The sequence below is a fragment of the Triturus cristatus genome, chromosome 5_2 (genome assembly GCF_964204655.1).
Source record: "Triturus cristatus chromosome 5_2, aTriCri1.1, whole genome shotgun sequence".
NCBI classification, from domain to species: domain Eukaryota; kingdom Metazoa; phylum Chordata; class Amphibia; order Caudata; family Salamandridae; genus Triturus; species Triturus cristatus.
This window is the reverse complement of record NC_140588.1, coordinates 505,934,411-505,961,055: the sequence shown is the minus strand read 5'-3', so window position 1 is coordinate 505,961,055 and position 26,645 is coordinate 505,934,411. Positions and strand designations below refer to the sequence as shown.

The following is a 26,645-nucleotide window of genomic DNA, read 5'->3' as shown; positions in this document are numbered from 1 at the left end:
TGCCCCACATCATGATTAAGTAATTGAAGAGAAACAGTTACACTAACAATTTGTCTCAGTATCATATAATCGCCAGGGGAGGGTAAAATCCAACAGGGGAAAATGTTATTTGTTGTAAAGCAAGTGTGCCCAGGAAAAACAAGCTGAGATGATAAAAGGGCAAGGAAACTCATGAAAAAAGCAAGGGTGCCGGCGTGGAGAAAGGGCGACGTAACTGTGGTAATTAGGAACTGCAACCTTCCAATGACAGAATGAATCAGCCGAAATTACAATCAAAGATCAAGCTGAAAAGAAGGTAGATCCAATAAATGCGGTAAAAACTACCACCACCTTAGTGATAATTTCTACACAACCTATACCAATCCCCATAAGTTCCAACCTTGGGGATGACATAAAAACCAGAAATCTGTGACTTTCTCTGAGTCCTCCAAAAGTCCACCGGACGACTCTGATTCCTGAGAGTGCACAAGCACTTCAACTGATCTTAACTGATCCCTCAACCACCAACCCGTTTTGAAATGGCAGAGGATGAGAGAGAGGCAATCTTCAATACAATCATCCAGGGAGTGACAGACCCGCCTCAAGTTTTACAAATGGGGTTACCCACAGTAGCTAACCCGGACAGGGTAATTACAGCCAATTGTATCAATGATGAAAATGACACTATTCCAATTTTCAATTTGCCTTATCATATTTTGTCTTATTATTTAAAAAAGTTATAGAGCACGACAGCAACGCCAAAGAGTGTCCCGGCGCTAAAAGTGAAGTCTAGACCAGTAGAAGAAGCAATGAGAAAGCAGGCTCAAAGAGGCAAGTTTTGAAGAATTTTTTAAAAAGCAAAATGTCCTCAGTGGCCCATAGTTGTAGGGGAAGAGCATTTCACTCCTTGGCAGCCAAGTAAGAATACGAACTGCTGCCCCATTTTTACTTTTTAACTGAGGGGGGACCACCAACAGAGAATTAGAGGATCAAAGATATCTCGTCAGTTGGTACGGAATGAATCTGTTGGACAGATACTGAGGGCCCTTACAATGGAAGGCTTTATGAGTAAGAGCTAAGCCTTCGCACCTGGTACAATCTTTTACAGGTAGTCAATGTCAATGTTTCAAGGTTGGCTGAATATAGGCTCTCCTGGAAGATGCAACAAAAGTCGTAATGCAGCATTTTGCACTAGTTTTAGTCTCCTAAGGAGATAGGCAGGCAACCCTCAGTAGAGTAAGTTGGCATAACCCAACCTAGAAGTGATCAAGGCTGTACCACAATATTTAGCTGCTTAAGTGGGAGCAAATGTAATAATTGTTTCAGCATTTTTAACAGGCCAAACAAGGCCCTTATTACCCTTGCCGCCTGAGGTGCAAAAGACACAGAGTTATCAAACTTCACCCCTAGATTGTGTGCTACCACTGCTCGAGGGGGTGGAGTTGGGACATCCTGTGGCACCAGATCATTATCCCAGTTCGGGGTGGGGGACCAGAACAGCAAAATCTCAGTCTTGCCAACATTGCATTGGAGACTGCTATTATGCATCCACTGAAATACAGCTGTCAAAAAATTGCTAATATTATTGGGAGATTTGCGATCCAATGTAAGAAGTAGCTGTGCATCATCAGGATATGAGGCAATATGTACACCAAACAAATCTATCAGCGTAGCCAGTGGGGCCATATACACAACCAATGCCTTAGGTTCAGAGGAATATGGGACCATCAACACTGATTGAGACCTCCCCATCTGAAAGCAACTTAGTCACGCCAGTGCAGATCTACACACCTGCAGCACTGAGATGCTGCCAAATAATGTAGTGTGAGACCAAATCAAAAGCTGCAGATAGATCCAAGAGAACCGAAGCAACCTGTTTCCCCTGATCGACCACTAGCCTGATTGTGTCTGCTACCTCCAAGAGTGGTCTCTGTGCTGAAGCAGGGCAGAAGCCTGACTGGGATGGGTGAAATATATCAATATGCTCTATACAAGCCGAAAGATTTTTATTAATGAGTTTCTCCAAAATCTTGGCAAAGGCTAGTAGCAAAGAGATAGGGTGATAGTTAGCAAGAATCATTTTATCAGCCAATGGTTTCATTAATAATGGGATTAGCTTAGCTTGAATCCAGGCACTAGGCACTATGGCCGACTGCAATTATGATTCAAGAGCTGGTTTAGAAGTGGGTAAATAGCATCACAATTAGAGATCAAAATGTGAGGGGGCAGGGGTCATCCAGTGACCCAGATGTACAGGATCTTAGAGCATGCACAGAATCTTCCAATAAAATGGGAGCAAAGTCTTGCAGCAATCGACCCTTGGGTGGCCTTCCCACCACCTGCTGGGCCAAAAGGCCATCAGCCTTTAGTGGAACCTTAGCCGTCAGAGGCAAAGAGTCAACAAAAGTTTTAATTTCAATATCAAAAATGTCAGAGAGCTGAGAGCAGAGTTTAAGTGAGGGTGTCGGGGGCTGAAGCAGGGCATCTGGATAGGTAAATGTCTTCACAATTTTAAAAAACGTGCCAGGTTTATTGTCTGATCTATCTATTTGAGCAGTAAGAAATTCAGATTGCACTTTTTTGATAGCTTTATGATAGTTGGTTAAGGCCATCTTATATCTGAATTTATCAAGCTGGGGATAATGGCGCCTCTAAACTCTTTGCAATTTCTTACAAAATATCTGTGGCCCCTTGAGCTCCTCAATGAACCAAGAGACAGACAGTTGGTTTTCAGGGGATTTGGCCTTAATGGGAGCCATTTAATTGGCTGCCTGGACAAGTCAGCAGTTAACTGCCCCTGTATCTGCCTCCATATCACAGCTCGAGAGAGGAGGATGCAGATTCAAGGTGGTAATAAACTGAGCTGATGATACATCAGCCCAATCATAATGTGATACAGCAGAGAGTGTCCTACAGACCCGAGGACCATGGTCGAAAGACAATTGAAAATATATCAAGGGATGGATTGGTCAGGTCAAAGTTTTGACCTCAGAAATGGAGACTTTGCAATTGGAAAATTAGATATCTAAGGTATGGCCTGCTATGTGAGGGGACTGAGAAACAAACTGCTGCATACCCCAGGAAGACAACAAAATAAATCGTTTATTTAAATGGCTGTCATTTGTCCCTGCAACTGACTTTTTTTGGACTACACAAAGCCCTTTTGAAGTTCTTAAGATTGTTATTTTTATGCCAACTGCCCCAATAATGTTGGTACAACTCTTTCTCCTTTTCATACACAATCCACCTTCCATCCAGCATCTTCCACTATGCCACCTGAAATCCTGCAGGAAGTGATGCAATTAAAACAAGAAGTTCGAATATGTTCCATACAATTTAACTTATTTGGGAAACAAGCCTTGTTTTACTTAAAATATAATCATGACCTGATTATCAAATCTGCAGATAATGGTGGTGGGGCCTTGATTATGCACCATGCCATATACAGCGCTGAGATTACTAGACAACCAACCAACCTCACCCAATATCGTCAGTTAACATGTGATTCTTTATTGGACATCCAATCCCATATCCATAGTGCAACTAAAGTGGTTCTTGATATGGACATTTTCAGTAAGAAAGAGTATCTCTTTTTTAACATTAATTAGCCCCGTACTTCGGTGATCTATGTTATGCCAAAGATACATAAAAATGCCACAGACCCATCCAGATGCCCAATTAGCTTGGAATGTGGTTCAGTTCTAGAACTGCTGGGCAAATACATAGTCACCATGATCAAGAATTTGTTCCTCTCACAGCCTCCTTTATTAGGGACAGTATGGACCTTATCAGACAATAGAGGATATGGATTTTGGTGTGCACTCTGACTTGTTGGTAGGACATGATACTAAATAGTTATATACTAACATCCCCCAACTTGATGGTATTGAAGTCATCCACAATCCATTGGACACAAGGTCCTTACCCGCACTGGTTCCTACTGATTTTGTTGTGGAGCTCCTTGAGATTGCCCTTACATGCAACTGCTTTCTGTATAAGGATACTTTTTATTTACAGAAAAAGGTGTTTCTATTGGGGCCTGCTTTTCTATACATTTTGCTATATTGAATGTGGACAGTCTTGAAAAAAACTGTAATTTTGACCCTCTCTATGCCCCTCTAACCCTTTTCATAGTCACATTTGGCTATGGAAATGTTCTATCGATGACATCCTTCTTGTCTGGTGGGGAGACATTGACTCCTTAACTCTCTTTGTTGACTGGCTTAACACCACGCAAATATACCTCACCTTTACTTTTGAGGCTAATCCTGACAATTTACAATTTCTTTCTCTATTCTCTACTTAATGATATGAGACAGCAAAATGTCTACCACCTTGTACAGAAAGCCTACTGAAAGGAACACTTTAATTTTGTACATCAGTAACCGCCTTGGGGGTTTATGTGACAGAACTTGGGTGATCATTCAGTCCACGCTATGACATGGTCTCCAAAATGCCTTCGTACCAATCAATCACTATCAGCTGGGGCTTGCCTTCTTTTACCGGCCCTTTTAAATGCCAGAATTATGCAGGGTGTCCCCAAAGTTTTAATACCAAGATTTTTAAACATAATGATACCAGCTATCCATTGAAACAGTTCACAAAGTACCACTCAATGAATGTTATTTATGCCATACCTTGTCTCTGCAAAACAAACCACACAAACGATAAAGACTCTTATCATCTAACACCAGAGTAGGATCAAATGTGGGGTTAAAAATGCCTCTTTGGTTGCTCATTTCTCCACCTTAAAACATACAGAGAATGATTTCATTTTGGAATCAATTGACCAACCTTCCCTCCCTAAATGAGTGGGCAACCTTGAACATCTCCTCACAAGATGTGAATGACGATGGCTCTCTAAGTATGATTCTGTCAACACAGGGCTTAACTCTTTGGGTGAATGGAATTGTATGATTGCTCTATAATCTGCTCTACAGATTGTTGTATGTTTATTATTATGGATTCCCCAGATAAATGACACTAAATGACTATTACATGATTTCTGTTTGTAATTACATTGTCCCACCTGTTTACAAGTTACCTTCTTATTTATAATATTTTGTAAGTCATTTCAGTTATTCTTACATTACAACTGATGCATCTATCATATTGCTGCCATCTGCCCAGTGATGTCTAGTTGGATGGGTCTTGATTAGGTTGTTTTTTTTAATACATAAATGTGTTTTCATGTATATGAATTGGATTGGCTTACATTAGCATGTTTATTTAGATTTTATGCCCTTATATTGGGTTAGTTACAAGCCTGACTTCTCCTTCTTTGTCTCTTTCTCGTGTATAAAGATCAAAAGGGGTGCGTCACTATCCTGTCCCTTTCCATTCTCTTCTATAATCGACTAAATTGGGTTTGTTGTTCTCCCTTTAAGTGCTCCTTGTAGCCCCCTGTTGGGAGCCTTGATTAATTTTTCATTCATTTTTACCCTCTCCCCCCGGTGCTCTTGTGAGTCCCTTTACGCTCTAATACCTATTCAATTCAGTTGAACCACTGCGCTCTCTCTCCCATGCGTCTCTCATATAGATGCCGCTCCCTTTGCCGACGTACCCCCCTGAGTACCACTGATACACAGTTTAGTTTTCCAACACCGTGCACAGATGAACTGATCGCCTTAACTAAAGCTGAGCATTCTCCCGCGGCTGAGCGAGATGCTCCATTGTCGGATTCACATCCTTACAGGTAGAACTTTGTTCCCCCTTTTTACTGCTTGTACCACAAACCACCCTTGGACCCTGAATTTATTGGTTCTGCTTCCTTTTCAGCTTGTTCCTTAATTGTAATTTTGGCTGATTTGAAGGTTGCAGTACCCAATCACCACAGTTACATAGTCCTTTTGCATGCCGGCTCCCCTGCTTTATTTGGGAGTTTCTAAACCCTTTTATCACCTCAATTCACTTTTCCTGGGTACTCCTGCTATCCAATTAACATTTTCCTCTGTTGATTTTTACCCTCTCCAGGCGATTATATGATACAGAGACCAATTGTGAGTGTAACTGGTTCCCTTGAATTACTTTAAAATGGTGTGGTGTGGGGCAATTTTTATTACCATTTTTCACTTCTGGGTATTCTGATGACCACCTTTCATCCTGGAAACATTACAGGCAGCAATCGTATTTGTGGTGCATTCTTTGTCCTGACGAAGACCTTAAACTAAAAGTGGTCGAAACGCCATCAACATATACTGGCAGAGAAATGGATTTCAATTGTTTCATGATAATTTAATAATAGACTGATATAACTCGTGCACAAAAGTGTCATTGTTTTACTTTCTCTTTGTGTTTCACTTTACGTCTTTGACCTTGCTTTTCACGAGCACTAGGAGTACACTTTGCACTCTTTTAAGCACTTTTATGATGCATAATTGATGCTGTCTTTTGTGCATTCAGTTTGAGCCAATACAAATTGAATTTTAATTGTATGGTCCAAAATTTATTGGTGTGATCGTGACCACTAATGTGGTATATATGTCATTTTGTAAATTAACCTCTATGGGATATTATTGCATGATACACAATAGGTCAAGAGTTAGACACAGCTACACACTGAGAATTGTTTGTGAATAAGGCCTGAATGTTTAGGTATTATTCATTTCTAAGGCCCTCATTACAATTTAGGAAGAATAGGGTGAAGTATTTGCCACACCTGGTAAATATCATTACCACGGGCTGAGCTATTTACACTATCAGGGAAGTATTTCCAATCTGAGTTTTCAAACTGTGAATGAAACATAACTTGCAATTTGGTATTTATTAAACCAACTGTTAGGTATCTTCCCTCAATAAAATTCAACAGGTTGGCCAGCTGGAATCTGTCGGGGAAAACCTGTCAGGGTGTGATAATTATCAAACAACTCATAATTAATAGGGATCAGAAATAGGCCTTGATCTTGTAATCAGAGCGTTAGACAAGAAAAAGACACAACTACCCATAGAAAAAACCTTGTGAAAAGAACCAAAATATTTGGAAGCAAATCACCCTTTCCTGCTTTCCGTCAATGCATTGGGTATTTCTGAATGACTGATTTGTTATGACAAAAAAAAAATTAAAAAATAAAGCTGAATACCACTGACAGGTGCTTAGGAAGCGGAGAGCTGGAACACTACGTGTATATGCCTTTACTTGCTGTTCAGTCCACATTTTTTAAGTAGGCTTAGACACCTTTATCTACTTCAAGTTAAATGGTTAAGCTAAGAGTTGATCAAAGAAACACAGGCGATTTAAGAGTATTCCAGCCTGAGGTATTTTAGCACATGGGGATGACAGATCCTCAGTTACGTCCTACACAAGGAACAGTTGCTGACCGATAAAAGCTTAGGAAGTGCCTGCCTAAATGCGAGTTCAATTTGTAAAGTGTTAGTTGTCAACACTAAACATGATCTAAAAGTTTGCTTTCTGTAAATGAAATGTATTAAAAATGCAGGGCCCGATTCACAGAGGTAAACTAACACTTTTGTGTAAATGTATTGCTTTTCATTATTCACAAAGGTAACCTTATACCAAAAGTCTAACTTTACAACCTTTCGGTATTTACAAAGGTAAACTTAGACCAAGGGCCAGATGTACGACCCTTTTTTGCAGCTGCAAATGGGACTTACTCCCGTTTGCGACTGCAAAGAAGGGTAATGGCATGTACAAATGCTATTTTGCGAGTCACAGACTCACAAAATAGCATTTGTGACTACCGCTATTTAGAAGGGGTATCCCCTCCTAATAGCGAGTCACCATGCCATGTATACAATTGTTTTGTGACCGCATTTGCGGCCGCAAAACACTTGCAGTTTACCACTTACTTCAAGTACCACTGCCTGCCCTTCAAGACCACTGCCTGCCCTTTAAAAAATGAAACTGAATAGTTTAATTTTTCTTTTTTAAAAGCATCCCATTTTCCTTAAAGGAAAACAGGCTGCATTTAAAAAAAACTGCTTTATTTAAATAGTAGTCCCAGACATGGTGGTCTGCTGACCACAGCAGGCCACCATTCCTGTGAGTGCTAGCCATTCCCAATTGGATCGCAAATTGCGACAGCCTCATTGATATTCATTAGGCATGCAATTTGCTACCCCATTGGGAATCGCAAACAGTGTCTGAGACACTGTTGTACATCCCAATTTGCGAGTCACAAATTGCGAGTCGCTAATGCAATGCAATTTGCGAGTCACAAATTAGTGGGTCGTACATCTGGCCCCAAAAGTCTAACTTTAAAACTTTTGGGTATTCACAAAGGAAAACGTAGACCAAAAGTCTAACCTTACTACTTTTTGGTATTCACAAAAATAAACTTTGAGCAAAAGTCTAAGTTTACTAGTAGTAACTTACCCCTTAGAATAGACTTTTGGTTTAAGTTTACCTTTGTGAATACCGAAAAGTAGTAAAGTTAGATTTTTGTTCTATGTTTACCTTTGTGAATATCAAAAAGTACTAAAGTTACACAAAAGTGTAAGTTTATCTTTGCGAATCGAGCCCTAAATTAGTTAGCTAAAGAAACAAACTGTCTGGGATTGGTATTTGAGAAGAAACCATAAACTTTTTGTGTTTGCACAAATCCCCCCACATTACTTTTACACTTCTTGCATAAGGAAGTCAGCACTGATAATACCTATTAACCAGGGCCACTGGAATTATGTGGGAGGAGAGGGTCAAATTATGTGACAGTGTTGAGTAAATTATGTGGCAAGAAAATTGCCAAATATGAGGCATAATGAGTCACATTTTTTAAAGTATCACTTCATTATTTCATCATTTTTTAACCTGGTAACACTGTCTGGGTATTAGTTGCACCTCACTAGTATCCGTTTAACACCCACATGTAGCAATAGACAACAGAAAGGTGACCAGTGCAGCTTTGCTATAGAGCTTTCCACTGCGCGACATGTGTTGCTGCATTTTTAGTAACGTTTGAACTGTTTGAGTTAGAAACACATTTTTTTTTAATTTGCACATTATGCAGCGGATGATAAATGATGTGGCAAATGTGGTAGATCTATAACCATGCAAAAATTGCAGCAGCCGCACATTTGCATAATTCCAGTGGCCCTGCTATTAAGACAGTCCGAATAGTACATGAAAATAATTCACAATATATTTTTCTGTAAATAACATATTGGCAATGTACAGACATTTCTTTTGTCACTATGCATGCATTGAAAGAGGTTCAAAGAATGTTTTTCCTAATGTATGAATTCCTTACGTTTTACTTGCAAGTTTTTTATTCAATTTTTATAAATGCTTTGTAATGTGTCACATGTCTTTGTAAAACCACTTCATAACACATTGACTATGTGATTCCTGTACACAGTACAGTAGAAAATAGCTGAACATATGGATTACTGTTATACTCCAGCACCTCTTCATAAATGATTTGTAATGTGTCACATGTCTTTGTAAAACCACTTCAGAACACATTGACTATGTCATTGAATTAATGCTTATGTCACAACTTTCTGTTTTGCAAGAGCTTGCTTACAAGTAACAAATATACCAACACCTGTACAATAAACATTGAACATAAGTAAAATAACTCCTTACAGCTCCTTGGTAAGCTATGTCGTTTTGTTTAAGTCTGTTGTATGATTGAAGAGCTGCATTATACAAATCTTACCATTTTGCTCAAATTCATTAGAGGTTTTGATTTTTCCATGTAAAGGTGCCCTTTCAGACTTGTCAGAACAATTGTTGAAAAGATTTGATGTGAAAGAAAAACAACTGAGTGGGAAAGTAGGACAATCATTACAAGAAAAAGAGCAAGAACTGAGGAAACCCAGAAGAAAAGATACACCAGCTTTAAACATTGCACCTTTATTGCAAGGTAAACATTCCAATGTACATATTTAACTGTACTGAAATGATTAACTCTCACACTGTGTTGCTTACCATATAGATATATTGTTCACATGGGTGTTAAAATTGCTTGCACATGTGCAACCTAAACAAAGAACATATTCCCAAACCGTAACCTGAATGGTTATCATACTTAGGGTTCTTACAAGACCCAGACACAAGTACATATTAAATTGATCGACCACACCATGACAACGTTATCAATTTTACTATTATTTCCATTTCAGGCAAGTAGGAAAATATATTGATAAATTGTGGAGAAGACAGGCTGCAGTCTTTTTACATTTTTTTGTTTTATTTTTTATTAAACATCATCATACAGTACATAGTCTGAAGGCACATTGCGAGTACACAGATAGAGAGGCTGCAGTCTTGATGTGAACTGTAAACAGATCTGTTCCTGTGTAATTTGTTAAATATTGATACTTTCCAAGCAGCAAGTACTTTCTCAGAATTTTTTTTACACGTGGTACAAATCCAGTAGCAATAAAATATTATATCTAAGAAATTAATGTTACATTTTGTAACCATTTTAGATAGAAAGAAAATAATTTACTGGTAAAAATAGAATAAAAAAGAAGAAAATCATATGTGTTGTCAGTAATTACTAAATACAGTAACTTTAGGGACACTGTCACTAGGGCATTTGTTTCTGGCAATAATATGAAGCATTATCTGATGGAATCTGATGTATAAAGACAAAGGTTTCTAGATGCATCTGGTCCATTTAAACAGGTAATGACTTGTATCAGCAAATGGTCTTGTTAAAACATAGCTTATAGAAAAAAATGACGAAAAGGGTCTTCAGGTGCCAGTTGACAGTTTCCACTTGAAGCAATTTTGCACAATGTCAGGTCCACAGCAGAACTACGTACACAGCACTTTCTTTACTCCCTAGACACCGTGCAGCAGTTTCACAGGAACAGAGTGAAGAATTGTCAATTTGTCTGAGATCTCCTTGCATACTTCTAGGTTGTTACAGTTTTTTCCTGCTACTACTCTGTTCTTTATGCAGATATGTTGGAAAACCTTTAGGATGGAAACCTTGCATAGACAAGAAAGGTGAAACTCTGGTTGCACTGATTTACATTATTATAAGGAAACTCTGCCACTAATAAATAGGATGTGTTGTATTACAGTAGCATTGCAGATATTGCTTTATGATCGATTACCTTGCTCTGTCTGTCAATTATACATTGAATAGAAACTAGACAAAAAAAGCTTGTTCACCCCCACATGCCTTATAACAGCTCCCCAAAAATTATAAAGATACTGAGTACCTTTATCAGATATAAAGTATGAAGTATGAGGCAGTCAATGATGCTCAAAAATATCAGTGAGAAAACATTGGGCCATTTCTTCAGCTGTTGGTAACTTGGATGAAGTCAAAAATAAGCCATCACATAAAAAGTGTCTACAGTTGGGGGGGGGGGAGAATTTCCATTTTAAAATATTTAGATATTGTATGCCAAGGCTCTGAAGCCACAGGTAATGTCTGAAAATATCTAAAAGAGTGCAGTGATTTATGTTAAGAACAAACTGGACAAGCAAGAACAATTTCTTGAACTTCCTACTAAACTGTTGGCCACTAAAGATCATCATACTAAACCTCTTTGATGAGAAATGACTGAATCATGACACATTCCAGTCACATCTAGCAGTCATATTTCGGTTGACATACAGATAGTTTTCTGGCTAAAATAAAATTCATTTCAATGAACTAAAGGATCCATTACTTTAAGCTTTTCTAGTCCTCTTGGATCCATCTGTTCTTGAACCATCTTAACTTTGTCTAAAATTAATGAACTAGTCACCCATAATTTCAGAAGCTATCAAATGTTGATCACAAGCAAGTATTGTCACTAAATAATGACTGTATAAAGGCAAGATAGAGCACTGGATATAAAATTACTTGAACTAGGAGTATAAATAATAGTAAAATAATACTATGCAAGGAAAAAATACCATCTAGCTTGGCAACTATTTCTGCGTGGAAACTTTAGAAAACTCTTCAAATTCTAATGATCAGCTCAAGTTTCAAGCAGTTCTCTGGTGCTCAACTAATTAGTTTCATTCTGCTAGGATATGAGACAAATAAGAGATAGGGTGTTCTTGTCCATTGTCATCATGCTTTTCTAGCAAAACTAGTCCCTTTGCTCTCACTGAATTTTGTATTATGGTAACATCTTAGTAAACATGTGTTTGAGCGTACAAGAAGCCTTTTCTGGTTTCTTCATGTTTTCCTTCTTTAACACACAAGTCATATCACTTTCTAGCTCTGCAAAGTGCTTGATAAATTGATGCTAAAAATATATAAATCCCGGGACATTTTGAGTCTCCTTTATATCAGAAGGTGAAGGCTAAACCAAGGAAATCTTTCAACTTTCTTAGGACCCATGCAAATGACAGCAGCATACAATCTAAAACAAATATATTCAACTTGTTCTTTCCTGGAAAGAAGGGCTTGAAACACTTTGTCAGTATGTTTTCTTGCATATCAACATTTAGAGAAAATTGGACTGCAGGATTTTTGATGGCAGAGCCTCTGCTGGTTCTACCACCAGAAACCATCTGCCACGTGGATGCAGGGGCCATAGTGACAGTCACTTCTCTGCCTGTATTGGGTAGATCCCCTAGCAAATTCGAGATGAAGACTGAATGTGTTTTACTGACTGGGGTACTGATAATCATGAGTGAAACATGTTTTGACGATTTACAAGTGTGCATAAATGGCAGTGCAACAGTTAATATTAATAACTTTATTTTGGGGGATTGTTTTATATGTAACACTTGGCAACAGGGACAAATCTTGAAAAACATGTTTTTTTGCATTCAGTTACTGTAAGGGGAAGTAACATCCAGTTGAGTCTAAAGCACCACATGTATGTTATGCCTGTCTTGACAGGTCACAAAATAGAAGCAGTTCTAGTAGCAACTTGTTTAAAAATTTCCCTTCCTCTGTTCATAATCAGATGCTCAGAATGACGAACTTTACCCAATTTAATTGGAAAGAAAGACTAGCTGCCTTCTATTGGCCTATTGCAGAGGATCTCATTACTTACGAAAATTATGACCCCCCACAGTGAAGTTATTGATCACCTTAGTCATGGTAAACATTATGCACAAAGTGTCCAATTTTCCATAAAAAGAAACACCTACCAACTTGCCCGCTATGATAGCGGGCGATAAACCACTGTTAATTAAAGACAGAACAAAGTGCATTACTCTTCCTTCCCGGTCACTGTGGTCCTATCTCATTGGCCTGTGTGGTTATCCCTCAAAATTCTCAAATTTACTCAATGCCAGATGAGAGCTACTTCTGGTAGATTCTGCTAAAGACTTCTACCAGTTCAATCACTCTCACGCCCCTATGTCTTCAGGTAATGGCGTCATGCTATCCTCTGCTCCTGGTGCCAATTTGCAGAATCGGTGCCACTGCAAATGAGATAAGGAATCTGCTAAATCATTGTTCACACCTGGCACATGTTTAGGCTCGAAAATAATGTTCAACCACAAACAGCCAAGCCTAAATCATATCAACAATCTCAGAACTCTCAGATCTCATGCCCCTTGTCTGTTCACCAGGTCAACCATTGCCATATATTCCACATTAAATATCACTGTCCTCCGCACCATCAATTCCACCAACAATGGAAAGAATTTAAAAAAGGCTATGTTCCAACCTTGCTGCAACAAGTGTGTCAGTCACCTCTCCGCATGCCACCAAACGTCCCAAAAAAGACCAAAGCATGTGATCCTGCCGCACCAGAAAAAATGTGCACCTGCCAAACCGTGTTCTCCTCCAGAAACATCAACACTCCATTGAAGTCATCCAAAAAAGTCTTCCACACACATAGATCAGCTCTTACTGCCATAGAAATCCAAACCCTGTGGTGGGGAAAAACCACCCCGACATACCCATGCCCAAACGTCTGCAAAATGTCCATCCTCCCCCCACGTCTCTGCATGTGAAATTCAAAAAACCCAACAACTTCTGCACCCTCCTTAACTCTAGTCTCCATTCACTGATCACCTCTTTCAAACATTGTTGAATCTCCTGAACTTTTGCTTGAGGCAAACTTGCCACCAGTACTTCCATGGCCAGTTCAATTCCCAAAAATGTCAACATCCAACTAGAGCCTTCTGTCTTTACCGGAGCCAGCAGAACTCACAGGTCCACCGCAAACAACTCGAACTGTCTCAGAACCCTCTGACAATCATCTGACTCCTTTCGACCTACAAACAAAACAATCATACAAGTAGTGGGCCACCTCTCGGTGCCCACTATGCCTACTAAACACCCACTGCAAAAAGGTGATGAAAGCCTCAGACCAGTAATACTCAAAGCACGGCCCGGGCGCCACTTGTGGCCCTCTTGACCTTTACATGCGCCCCCCTACTGAACAGTAGCACGAGCTGCTGTGTACTTGCTGAGCACTAATATTCAGAATAAATGCTAAATAAATGGACAAGCATTTATTTGCATGTTAAATGAAGTAACTACTGTGGTGTCCCTCACCACTTAACCTTAGATAACCTGCAAATGAATGCTTTCCCATTTACTATTTTTTTAAGACCTCTTTACACAGTCCCTGCCCCACCCAGGACCCCTTACAGCCACAGTGCGGCTCCCGGTCACACCACAGGCCTTACTTTGAGGCCCCTGGGCAAATGTTTATGACTACCCATGCCTCAGACAAAGCACACGAAATGGCACAGCCCATGGGCAACGCCCTAGCCACATAAATGGCCCCTCCAAATTGCATGCCCAGCAACAGAAAGTCCTCTGGGTGTCTGGGTAACAGTTGAAAAGTAGGCCTGGGCGTGAAATTCCGCTCTGATCAGAGAGTGCAGAGTTTTTTCCTCGCTCACACTTGCCAACGTTAAGTTGGTGAGCGTGAGCAAGGAAAATCTTACTCCAGGCCACCTCCCAGTGAGATTTCTCATCATGAGTGGTCTCGGATAGCCGCTACTGCTCATGTTGAGAAACCTTTAATTTGCGTTGAGGAAGCTGCCACTCGAGTAGAACATCTACTCAAGCTGCAGTAAGAAGCAGCACCCTCTTGCTCTGCACATGGAGCCATGCGTTCTGATTTTCCAGCACTGGACAAACACCCCGGGCTAAAAATCAGCGCGAATGGTGCAACCTAACACACTCCTGAGCGAGTGCAAACAATGATCATGGAAGAACACACTTCTCAATCATTTTCTTTTCCCTGCTGTGTTCCCCAGGGATCATCGTTAAGTCCTACACTCTTGAATATCTATGTAACTCCCTTAGCGGCTCTTGGGAAATCTTTTGGGTTATCGCTGGTCTCATACGCAGATGACACCCAGATTGTTGGCTCGCTATCTAGCAATGGTCCAGGTCTAAACAACATCTTCTGACATTGTATGAAGGTGGTGAGTTTCTTCGATGGACAATAACTTCCTTAGGCTCAGCTCCTCAAAAATGGAAGTCATCCTTTTTGGTAAGAATACCCCTTTCTGGAATCCATGCTGGTGGCCAGTAGACCTAAGTCAGTTGCCTGCACCAGTGGAAAAGGTAAAAAACCTAGGAATCCTAATTGACAATAGACTTACCTTTAAAGATCAAGCAAATAAGGTAATCTCCACCTCCTTTTACATGCTCTGTGTCATTAGGAAAGTTGCCCAGTTTCTGTCATCCAACCTGCTGAAGACAGTTGCATTGGCACTCGTAATGGCAGGATTAGACTACTGCAACGGCTTCTATCAGAATCTGCTGAAAAAACTCTGAAAAAAACTTCAGATGTTGCAAAACTTTGTGGCCAAGTTGATTATGAAAATGTCCAAATTTCATTTGGTCTCTCAAACTCTACGGAGCCTACACTGGCTACCTGTTAAAAAACAGAATAGTATTTAAATCCCTGTATACCACTTACAAAGCCCTTCAAGGATGTGGCCCTGCCTTTTTAAAAGAAAAGATAAAAAGATACACTCTGATCCAGGTCAGGAAGAAACCTGTTGTGCCTCCCTTCAAGCTTTCCTCCTGGGGAGGCAGGAGCTTGGTGGTTTGCACCCCTTAGAATTGGAGCAAGCTTCCCTTAGAAATAAAATTGGCACCTTCCCTCTTGAGTTTTTCGGAAGTCTCTGAAAACATGCTATTTATTAATTAACAATCATGGTTTGTTCTTTTATCCTTGTTACCACAACGCCAAGATGACTCTGGGTATTTGTTTGTGCTTTGCAAATTTCAAAATCAAATCAAATCACTCCGCTGCTTGTGGAACTCCACTAAGCGCAGCAGAGTTTTTGGTCACTTTGTGGAGTTTCACATAGTGGAACACCGCAAGCTCCACCCATGCCTACTGAAAAGCAGGCTTGATCTCACACTTTGTAAGCTATGCCCCCTATCCACACAGCATCACCAACCTGATGGCATCATCAACAGAAGCATACACTACTTTTGTTTCTTTCTGTGGTAATGAAATCATTCACGGAGGCTCCATCTCGTCATGACAACTGGTGTATCATCCTGAACGCCCCTTCCACCTTCTTAGGCACCACCCCCAGAAGAGATATGATCAAATCTGTCAATGGCCAGTCAGAGAATGGGCCCACAATTCTCCCTTCCTCAACTTCCTTCTGCAATTTTGCTACCACTACCTCCGGAGCTGTCTTGACTGACCATAAGTTGTCAGACCACCTAAGTCCCACATGGCTCGAGTAACCAACCCTAAAGCCTTCTTTAAATTCCCACTCCATGTTCATGGCTGTCTCCTTGTCTGGATAAATCACTAGCCATGGTAGAAAACTCTCCACCTTATCTGGTTTAGGAGCCCTTTGCCCCAGCAGGATATAAATGTCCTCTCCCTCTGGATGCCCTCCCCTGTTCAGAGGGACTGGCCAGTGTGGAACACTGATAATGGAGTATATCTCACATTTTGAACACACATGTTTGCACTTGCATGGGTTTCTGGAGCATAAGCCTTTGTGAAAGCTCCAACGTGCCCAAGAATTGGCACCCATTGCATTTGGCATATACCCTGCCCCCTGTTGAGTGGGACAGGGCTGAAAGGGCCGATACATGATTGGAAGGCCACTAGTCATATGTCTGGAGGCCGCTGACTGTGCTGAGGACATCCACTGCATCCAGAATTCAGAATTCACATTTCCCCATGTTTTCTCAGAGTTAATACTCACACAAGCTCTGAACTCCTCATCATTGCTGGGCCACGCATATGCCCCGAAATGCATTTGCGCTTTTCTAATGATATCCATATATGCGCAATGGCCCTGTCCTCATGGTTTTAGCAATAAATGCTGGAATAGATTAATGAGAGGGGAATTTCCATTCTACCCTTTTTTTTTTTTTTTTTTAGCCACCTAGACCACAATGGCACACAGTGGACGACAACAGATGTGCATGGGCGAACCCGCACCCCCAGCCTCCCCCTGGTTCCACCCAAATCGTTTTGAGGCTCTAAGCAGTCTTGAGACATAGATTGACTAACATCAAATTTGAGAAGATCAGGGAATAATGTTAGTTTAAACAATGCCCCAGAGATTGCCCCTAACAAAGTAAATAGTACAGCTGTGTTCCCTTTTATATTAGATCATGAGAACAGCCGATACCCCTGCTGGGGAAGTTTTAATGGTTAGGAATCATATTACCCGCCCACTCAGACTCATCTAATGGAATATTGAGGGCATTTCCTCAAAACTATCAAATAAGGCTTGGGTACAATATGTGAAGACGTTTGATATTATCTGTGCCCAGGAAACCTGGAGCAGGGATGATGTCACTATTGACGGATGTTGTTCATTTAATGTCCAGACAACACAATCACCTGCAGAGAGGGCAAAGGGAGGCTTAGTGACTTTCATTTCCGTCCAATATGAGTCACTAAAGATAGAGAATATAACAGACTCTCCTTGGTACCAGCTTATCCTGATCTCTCACCTGATTGATGCCACACTATTATTGATTAATTGGTACTACAATATTTTTGACCCACAAAACTGTGGGGTTATTAACACCCTTAAAGTGTAAATTGATAAAGGTGCGGCAAGATTTTTCCCATTGTGCATAGTCTGGGTGGGTGATTTTAACTGTACACTTTGGGACATATTCTCGAAAACGTGTGATAACCATTGCAAGAGTTACTTAACGCAACCTTCAACATCGCAGTCTATCGCAGGAAAATTACGCCGTGTTAATGAAGCATCCTCAACACTGCAGCACAATGCGATATTCCCCAGATAACATGTCAACTGACCGTGTTAAAATCAACCCACGCCGCAAAAATGCAAAACACGAACGCAGAAAAAGCTGTGATGAGGCCAATCGTGATACAAAAAGCTACGAAAACCGGTGGCAGGCCTGCAGATCCCACGCGTCTGGTGGAAAAATGCACTATAAAAGCTACAAAAACAACGCACCAGAAACAATCCCAAGTGCGTAGCAACATGGATGCACCATGAGCGAGCGCAGAGGCCAACGCAAACCCCAGAAGCCCCACAGACCACCAGCAAGGAACAACGGGCTTGGGGAAGGCCAAGGAGAAAAGGGAGAGGAAGATGGGTGCAGTCCGCGGTGACAGAACACAACCAGCAACTGGCCCACAATCAGACCACCTTGCTTGAATGCAGCCGGAGTATCGAGGAGGCCAATGGAGGAGGCCAAGAGGCGCAGTCATGATGAGAAAACCTAAACCAGGCCCAAAGCTGCTGCCAACAAAAAGGCAGCAATGGTGACAGGAGGTGGGAGTCCTGCGCTACAGGAGTAGCTGGAGGAAATGTAGGCCAGTCATCAGTGTGGAGACGGTGCAAGGAGGTGGGAGTACGGACACAGCTCAAGAGGACCTGGCATAACAACAACAGGGCGAGGAATTAACAGGGACTGGAGGAAGGGGGTGATGGGCACAACGGCACACATGCACAACGATGTGTAGCACACTGCACACCCATAATTACCCAGGGTCATGTCCCCCATCACAGTGGCACATTGCAGCACACAGCAATCCCAGCACATCCCTTGACAATTTTGCAAAAAGTGCAACACCGACACTGCAGAACAGGGGACACAACTGTGTCAGTCCATGTGCAGAAACAGGCCAATCACATGTGACAGAGCAGGGAACTGTGAGATGCATATGTACGGGTACAACCTCACATCAGTCATGTAGTTCAAATGTCCACTGTCCCCCCTCAAATTGCCAGCACCGCCCAAACAATCACAATGTACATTGTCACACAGTCTGCATGTCTACAAGAACAATGCGCAAACATAAATGTCAACATGCATCTCCCCTTCCAATTGCAGAGGGACAAACAACACCTCCAGTAGGTCAGACCGAACAACCCATCAGTGATGCCGGAGACGACCACCACACCTTCGACACCGATGCCCTACAACAGCCCATGGACATCCCACGCAACCCACCACCACAAACAGGGCAGACAAGCTACTTAGTGGAGAACCCAGCCCCTGCAACAGATCACTCAGCATGATGCACCCGCAAGTACGGCAAGCTCACAACACTTCACCGACCCACACATGGCACCCCAATGCCAGGTGTCAGAACGCCAAAAGGAGGTGGCAGAACAGGAGCTGGTGTGGTCCGAACCCATGGAAGGCAAACTAGATCACATTTGTGGGTGTCTATTACCCTTCAGTGACCACCTACACCCCACAAAGGAGACCCACACTGCCATAGAGACACATGCAGATGCACAATCCCAGTACAGAACAATGCCCAGGGGCACGCACATATCAGTCACACACCAACGTTGGCTATGCGTACGACGGCCCATGTCCACTCCCCTTATGAATTGAGTGGGTGACAACAAAGCTACATGTCCAAGCTCTGACCAGCTGCCTGCGGTGACATGTCTGCGTCCACTGTACACAGCACAATGTAATGTCCTAGGGCCCTGAGCTCTCATGCATACAAGAAGACCACAGGGACACACGCAGAGATCATGTTGAAATGCCCACTCAGCATGTCCGCCCAGCCCCTTTATTGGCATCGCCACATGTACAGTGACTCCTGTGCTGGATGGGTGTGGGGTGAGTATAAGCAAGCCCGCATGGGGGGCTTGGTGCTGGCATCAACTTGAACAGTGGACACCAGTGCATCGGAAACAGAAAACCCCTGCATAACGGAGTCTACTGCTGAGCAACATGGAGGAAGCCGGAGCAAGTACAGAGGTCTCCCAACATACAAACAGAAGTGTCACCGAGTTTCAGTGCGCTGAGGTTAGGGCCCCAGAGCCGAGCGCGCCTGTGTGAAGAAAATGTCTAGGATTGTGTCGCTTCTGGACATTCCAGATGCAGCTGCAGTGGGGGGTGTCACACCTGCATCCTGTCCCAGGTCTCCCACACTGCCTGAGGTGACATTGCTGTGTGAGCTTTCCACAGCACATAACCAAAACAGTAATGGACGATGATTCATGGTGCACTGAGCTAGTGGCACCTGGAGTGCTGAGCAGGGGATCAGACAAAGATGGCATCCATGACAGGTGCGAGCAGCTCCGTCAGTCTGCCAGTATGACCGTTTCGACACTGGCAGTTGGAAGTTGGACTTGGCCCTGGCGATAGTGGCATGTGCCTCCTGGGGTGATGCGACGTCCAGGCCGGTCAGGACTCGATTTGATGTGTGAGCCATGGTAGGCCGCAGTTGAGGCCAGAGGCAGCGGACAGCGCAGGGCCACAGACACATGGCGTTGATGACCCCAAGGCCATTGCCTCAGAGCCCATCCAATATAGCAGAAGAAGGTGTCCCGGACCTGACCAGCACAGAGTCAGTGGCCCCGAATGCACTGCGGCTGGCACAGGCACGCCGCCACAGGACGGTGACTTGAGGTGCAGTCAGATGGGCCACGCGAGCTGTGCGGGTCCTCATCAATGTCCGAGGTGCATGTGGCAGAGGGCTGCGGGGGACAGTGGAAGGGGTCCTCCAGGGCATGATGCAGAGGGTGGAAGCTGTCCGGAAGCAGCAAATGGAGGAGTGGAATGCCACGGCATCGTTTTAGCTACAAGGTGAGTATCACCAACATGATGGCAATGATAACCCCAAGTCCATGGACTCAGTTGCCACCAAAGATCAACCAGAAAGTATCCATGGGTCTCGGGGAACAGACTTAGTGGCACCAGGGCTGAAAGGGATGCAGTCTGCGTTGAAGCCTGTACTATGACATCAAGTCAGCCATAAATAAATCAAGACTGAATTCGAATAGTGTAACCTACTCGCCCACAGCGTAGGATGGAGGCAGCTGTCAGCAAGGGCCCACAGCCACGTGTCGTTGTCTTACGATGCAAAAAATTAGTGACACCAGGGCAGTTGTCGGTACTGTTCGATCACCTCCGTAAAGATGATCCTTTTACCCTCCAGACTGAAACGCGTCATCCTCTTACTCCTCTCCTTGTGTGGAATGATGTGTACTCTGCCTTTGAATGATCGATGTTCAGTTCTAATTCTGTGACCTGCTCGAGCGCAGCATAGGCTGAGAGCAGTAGTCCGCGTGGGCCCACAGAATCTTGCGGATGTGATGTACCACTGAGTCCTGGTGGCACCACATCGAAGGGTGTATAGTGACACTATAAGCCATACTTAATGTGCCCTGCCATGCTGTAATCAAGACTCAGTTCCAAATGTGTGATCTAGTTAGCCGCAGTGTCGTTGGGAGGCAGTGGACAGCGCGGCCCAGACACGGTTCAGTGAACTCCTCCTGGATCTCTCACACACGACGTTGGAATGGCATTTGTATTACATTTGTGGATGAGAGGTAGTGGCAATAGAGCTGTGCGGGTGTTCAGTCAGCGACTATGACGTGTCCTGGCTGGTACGAACTGGAATGGATTGGCATGACGCCTGCTGTGCCGCAGTGTAGGCCGACAGTGTAGTTATCAAGGATCCACAGACACGAGTGGTTGGGATGTCAGGCACATACTTGGTGTCACCACATCGAAGGGAGTACAGTGAAGTAAACTCTGCATTAATGTGCGTACTCGGACAATGTATGATCAAGAGTCAGTTCCAAATGTGTGACCTACTTGTCCGCTGTGTATGCTGGTGGAGTACGTCAATGATAAAGGAAATGAAATGAAATGAAAAATTACATTTGTATAGCGCGTAACTACCCGGGGGCCTCGCAGCGCTTTAGTGATGACTGTGGCGGGCTGCCAGGTGAATTAACATGCTTTTGCAAACAGATGAGTTTTCAGAGCTTTTCTGAAAGCCAACCGGTTATTGTTTTCTCTGAGGACTAAGGGAAGAGAGTTCCAAAGTCTCGCGGCAGTGTGGGAAAAGGAACGGCCGCCCCAACGGGCTTTGTTGATTTTTGTTGTAGTTGCTAGATGCAGTGAACTGGAGCGAAGGGCTCTAAACGGGGCGTAGGGCGCGACTAAAGGGAACAGGATGGCAGGGCCTGTTCGATGGAAGGATTTGTGCACAATGCACATAGCCTTAAACTGTGCTCTAGCAGCCACTGGGAGCCAATGTAGTTATTTTAGGGCTTTCTTGGCTGACTGCCAACGGGGAATGTTGAACAGTAATTGGGCGGAGCAGTTTTGCGTGACTTGGAGCTTGTTGGTCACTGCTACCGGGGCCCCTAGGTATAAAGCATTTCCGTAGTCCAGGCGGGAGAGTATCAGGGCCTGAACCATGATTCTCCTCGCCTGGAAAGGAAGCAGAGGGAGCACTTTACGAAGCATTTTCATTAGCCCAACACACGTGGAGGCAGTTTTGGTAGCCTGGACCGAGAAGCCTAGCGTTTTATCGAGCCAAATTCCAAGGCTCTTTATCTGAAGTTTGGGGGGGGGGAGGAGCGCCGAGACATGTGGGCCAAATGGAGACCATGGTGGTCAGTGGAGAGTTGCCCAGTAACATAATCTCCGTCTTCTCCCCGTTAAGTTTGAGACAGGAGGATTGCATCCACTTAGCGACGGCCTCTAGACATGAGCCCAAGATGTTGGACGGCCCTTCAGTGTGGTCCAGAGAGACCACCAGTTGGGTGTCATCCGCGTAGGTGACAATACGCACACCGAAGGGCTGGACTATCTCTGCTAGAGGTCGCATGTAGACATTAAAAAGTGTGGGGCTCAGGGACGAGCCCTGAGGAACCCCACAGCTAAGTGGTTGCTTAGGGGAGACTACCTCACCTTCAAACACCTGGAAGAATCGCTCATCCAGGAAGGAGGTCAGCCATTCCAGGGTCGCGCCCGACCCGGCCATGCCTTTCAGGCGATGTAATAGTGTGGCATGGTTAACCGTGTCAAACGCGGCACTGAGATTGAGTAGTATGATGGCTGCTGTTCCTCCCCGGTCCAGCACAGCTCTGGTTTCCTCCGTCACCGCTAGAAGAGCCGTCTCAGTTCCATGCTGAGAGCGAAAGCCCGTCTGAGAGGCACATAGCAGATTATTAGATTCTAAATAATCTACTAAGATGTTGTTAATGTGCCTCTCCAGCAGTTTGCTCATCCAGGGAAGTAGGGAAATAGGGCGAAAATTGGCCAGGTTGTTCTGATCTAAGGTGGGCTTTTTCAGAAGGGCCCTAACCATCGCACACTTCCATGGAGCTGGGACGGAGTTAGAGGTGATGGAGGCGTTAAGGACATCCAGGATAACTGGGCGGATGGCATCAATGACCTTAATAAGAGTCTGTGGAGGTGCTGGGTCGTTGGGAGATCCCGAGGTGACTTTAGGGATCATTCTATCTAATATGATAGGATCTAGGAGGGGGAATTTGTCCAGCGAGCTGGAAACCGGGAGGTGAGAATCAATTGAGGTGGAGAGCTCCGTGTCACCACTACCAGTGGAAAATGAGGAGTAAATGGCCTGAATCTTCTGAGAGAAGAAGGTGGCAAGGTTGTTACACCGAGTTTGCGCGCCGTCGGATGACATACGCTCAGGAGGGGGGGGGAATTAAGGATTTGGCTATTTTAAAATTTTCTTTAGGAGAGTTTGCCGCTAGGTTAATTTTAGATTCATAAAATTGAGCTTGTGCAAGTTTTATTTCATTTTTATAGAGCTTTATTGCGGCTCTGTACTCCGCTTTCTTCAGTTGTGAATATTCTTGTCTCCAGGCTCGCTCTAGTTTACGACAAGATTGTTTCATAGTTCTGAGGGCGGGGGAATACCAGGGGGCAACTTTGGATCTGTTTATTGAGTGCAAAGATTCCTTCGGGAGGACTAGGTCAAGGGTACTGGAAATCCAGTTGTCAAAATTGACAGTGGCTGTATTGGGGTTGGTCGCCTTCGGGGGTGGGTGTTCGGTAAGAGCCAGTTCCCACATGGGAAGTGGCAGCGAGGCCCATTTCCTTCCCCAGTGCTTATTGTGATTTTGTAAAGTGGGGAGGGTGCATGTGGACCATGTGAAGGGTACTAGAAAGTGATCGGTCCAGGGCAGTGGTATAGGAGCTTCGACGATTAGGCTATCTAGATTACTATAAATGTGATCTAGAAGATGCCCCTTGTTGTGCGTCGATTGAAAACCTTTCTGAAGCAGGTCGATGGCCTGAAGGTTTGATCGGAAACTGTTGGCTGTTGAGTCAAGCGGATCGTCTAAATGCAAATTCAAGTCGCCCAGCAAGGTAAAATTTGCTGAGGTAAGTACTAGGTTGGCGGCTATGTCCGTCATATTAGTAACGAAGTTGCCAGGGGTACCAGGTGGTCGATAAACTAAAATGCCAGAGAAAGTGGTGGAAGGGGAGAATTCAAGAGTGAAGTGAAGGTTCTCACAGACTGGCGTAGTGGAAGGAGTGACGCGGCATCTAAGATTGTCTTTATAGATAATGGCCAACCCTCCGCCTCTGCCTGTCTTGCGGTCGAGTCGCTTAAGAGTGTAACCTTGGGGGGTGGCCCATACTATTGCCGGATCGGTTTCTGACTGAAGCCATGTCTCTGTTAGAAAGAGGGCCTCAGGTTTGAGCTCCTCTATCAGCATGGCCAATTCAGTGTAGTGTTTCGGCAAGGATCGGCAATTGAGGAGGAACATCCTCCATTTGTGCGTGGAGGGATGTTTCCCTGTATTTGGGTTGGATGTGCCCCAATCACATATTTTACAACGGACTTTCGAATTTATAGGGAGAACCGAGTGTAAACATAGTGGTGAGGAGGTAGGTCGTAAAGCTTGCAGGAAGGCAGTGCTGTATGAATGGCGGTTTCCTACCATAATGATGGCTAGGACCGGGAGCTGGAAGCGCCTGAACGCGGACTGGCGCAGACTGGCTTCTCTTTGGCGCCTCTTCGGCGCGTCTACGGCGCTACCGCTGCGCGTGCCGCTGTGCATTGCAGAAGTATCTTATATAGATTGGGCTCGAGAAAGACTGGAGCGTCAACCCAACAAGATGGCCGCCGAGTATTGGCACCACCAGGAAGTAAGAGCGCTCTGTTCTCCCTCCACAACAATCAGCCTAAATCGCTGCGGTGGACCGGGGAGTCAGTGCACAATTCAATTTTAGCACAGTTCAATTATAGCAACAGCAGAGTTTAAAGCATAAAAACGGTTTTCCTTTTAAAACACATGCAGCAATACACAGCGGTGCTGTCACCTAGAGCGCTAGCGCAGGAGTCATCAATTTCAAGTTTTACTCTTGCGCGTCAGCGCTGGGAGCCTAAATAGTCGGGGCTCGAGGAAGACTGGAGCGTCAACCCACCAAGATGGCCGCCGAGTATTGGCACCACCAGGAAGTAAGAGCGCTCTGTTCTCCCTCCACAACAATCAGCCTAAATCGCTGCGGTGGACCGGGGAGTCAGTGCACAATGCAATTTTAGCACAGTTCAATTTAGCAACAGCAGAGTTTAAAGCATAAAAACGGTTTTCCTTTTAAAACACATGCAGCAATACACAGCGGTGCTGTCACCTAGAGCGCTAGCGCAGGAGTCATCAATTTCAAGTTCCGCGGGCCTGTGTTGCGGAGGCCGTAATGGTTCGAGGACTCAGCCAAGGTCGGGGGCCTCAGGCTTGGAGCTTGCACTGGCACGTGGTGGGCCTCTTTGACACACGTCGGTGTCGGCAGGTGGGCACTGAGGCCTGGGTGCGCAGGACTGGGCAGGACTGGTTCGGGGACCTGCATCCTGGGGTGCAGCAGGTGCACAGGATCGCTGGCAACACCGCTCATGGTGTTGGCCTTGTGGTGGGGTTAGAGGCGCCGCCCTGGCACAGATGTTGGGCATTCTGGATGAAGACCGTGCTCAGAATTATGTGCCATTTAGTCACACCCCTACGCTGGCCAGGCGTATGCCGGGCCAGCCTACTCCGCTCACGGTTACAGGGGGGATGTAACGAGCTATAATTCTGGGTGACATGGTTGTGTCCACTGTCCACTACACTCCAAACACCAGTGATGTGTGTCGGCATGGATATGTGCGTGATCTACATACTGCAGTCTGGCCTGCACACCCATGCCACACTTGGCATACTGTACAGTCTCATTCATCGGTTACTTGCCTCCTTCGCACATGCCTGGTCCCCACCTCTTCCGACATTCTGCTATTGTGTGGCCGAGGTGCCATGCCTTTGATGGCTAATGTGTTATAATCAATGAGGAGGGAAAGAGAAGCTGTGATCCATTTGGCTTCCAATGGTTAGTATAAAAAATCAAAATGGGGGGAGAATGGACCACTTGTCCTGTATAACCAGGGTCATGGTTGTGTTGGCACCATCATAAAAAACCCTGGGGTGACATGGTTGTGTCCACTGTCCACTACACTCCAAACACCAGTGATGTGTGTCGGCATGGATATGTGCGTGATCTACATACTGCGGTCTGGCCTGCACACCCATGCCACACTTGGCATAGTGTACAGTCTCATTCATCGGTTACTTGCCTCCTTCGCACATGCCT

The 26,645-nt window shown here is 44.1% G+C and overlaps 1 protein-coding gene across 1 annotated transcript in view; it reads left to right on the top strand.

The window, feature by feature from the left end:
* PPP1R17 (protein phosphatase 1 regulatory subunit 17) overlaps window positions 1-26,645 on the top strand; it is a 191,722-nt gene that overhangs the window by 51,841 nt on the left and 113,236 nt on the right. Inside the window, exon 4 of the mRNA XM_085606632.1 lies at window positions 9,639-9,800. Within this exon, the coding sequence (XP_085462758.1) occupies window positions 9,639-9,800 (162 nt within the window). The remainder of the gene's footprint in view (window positions 1-9,638; window positions 9,801-26,645) is intronic.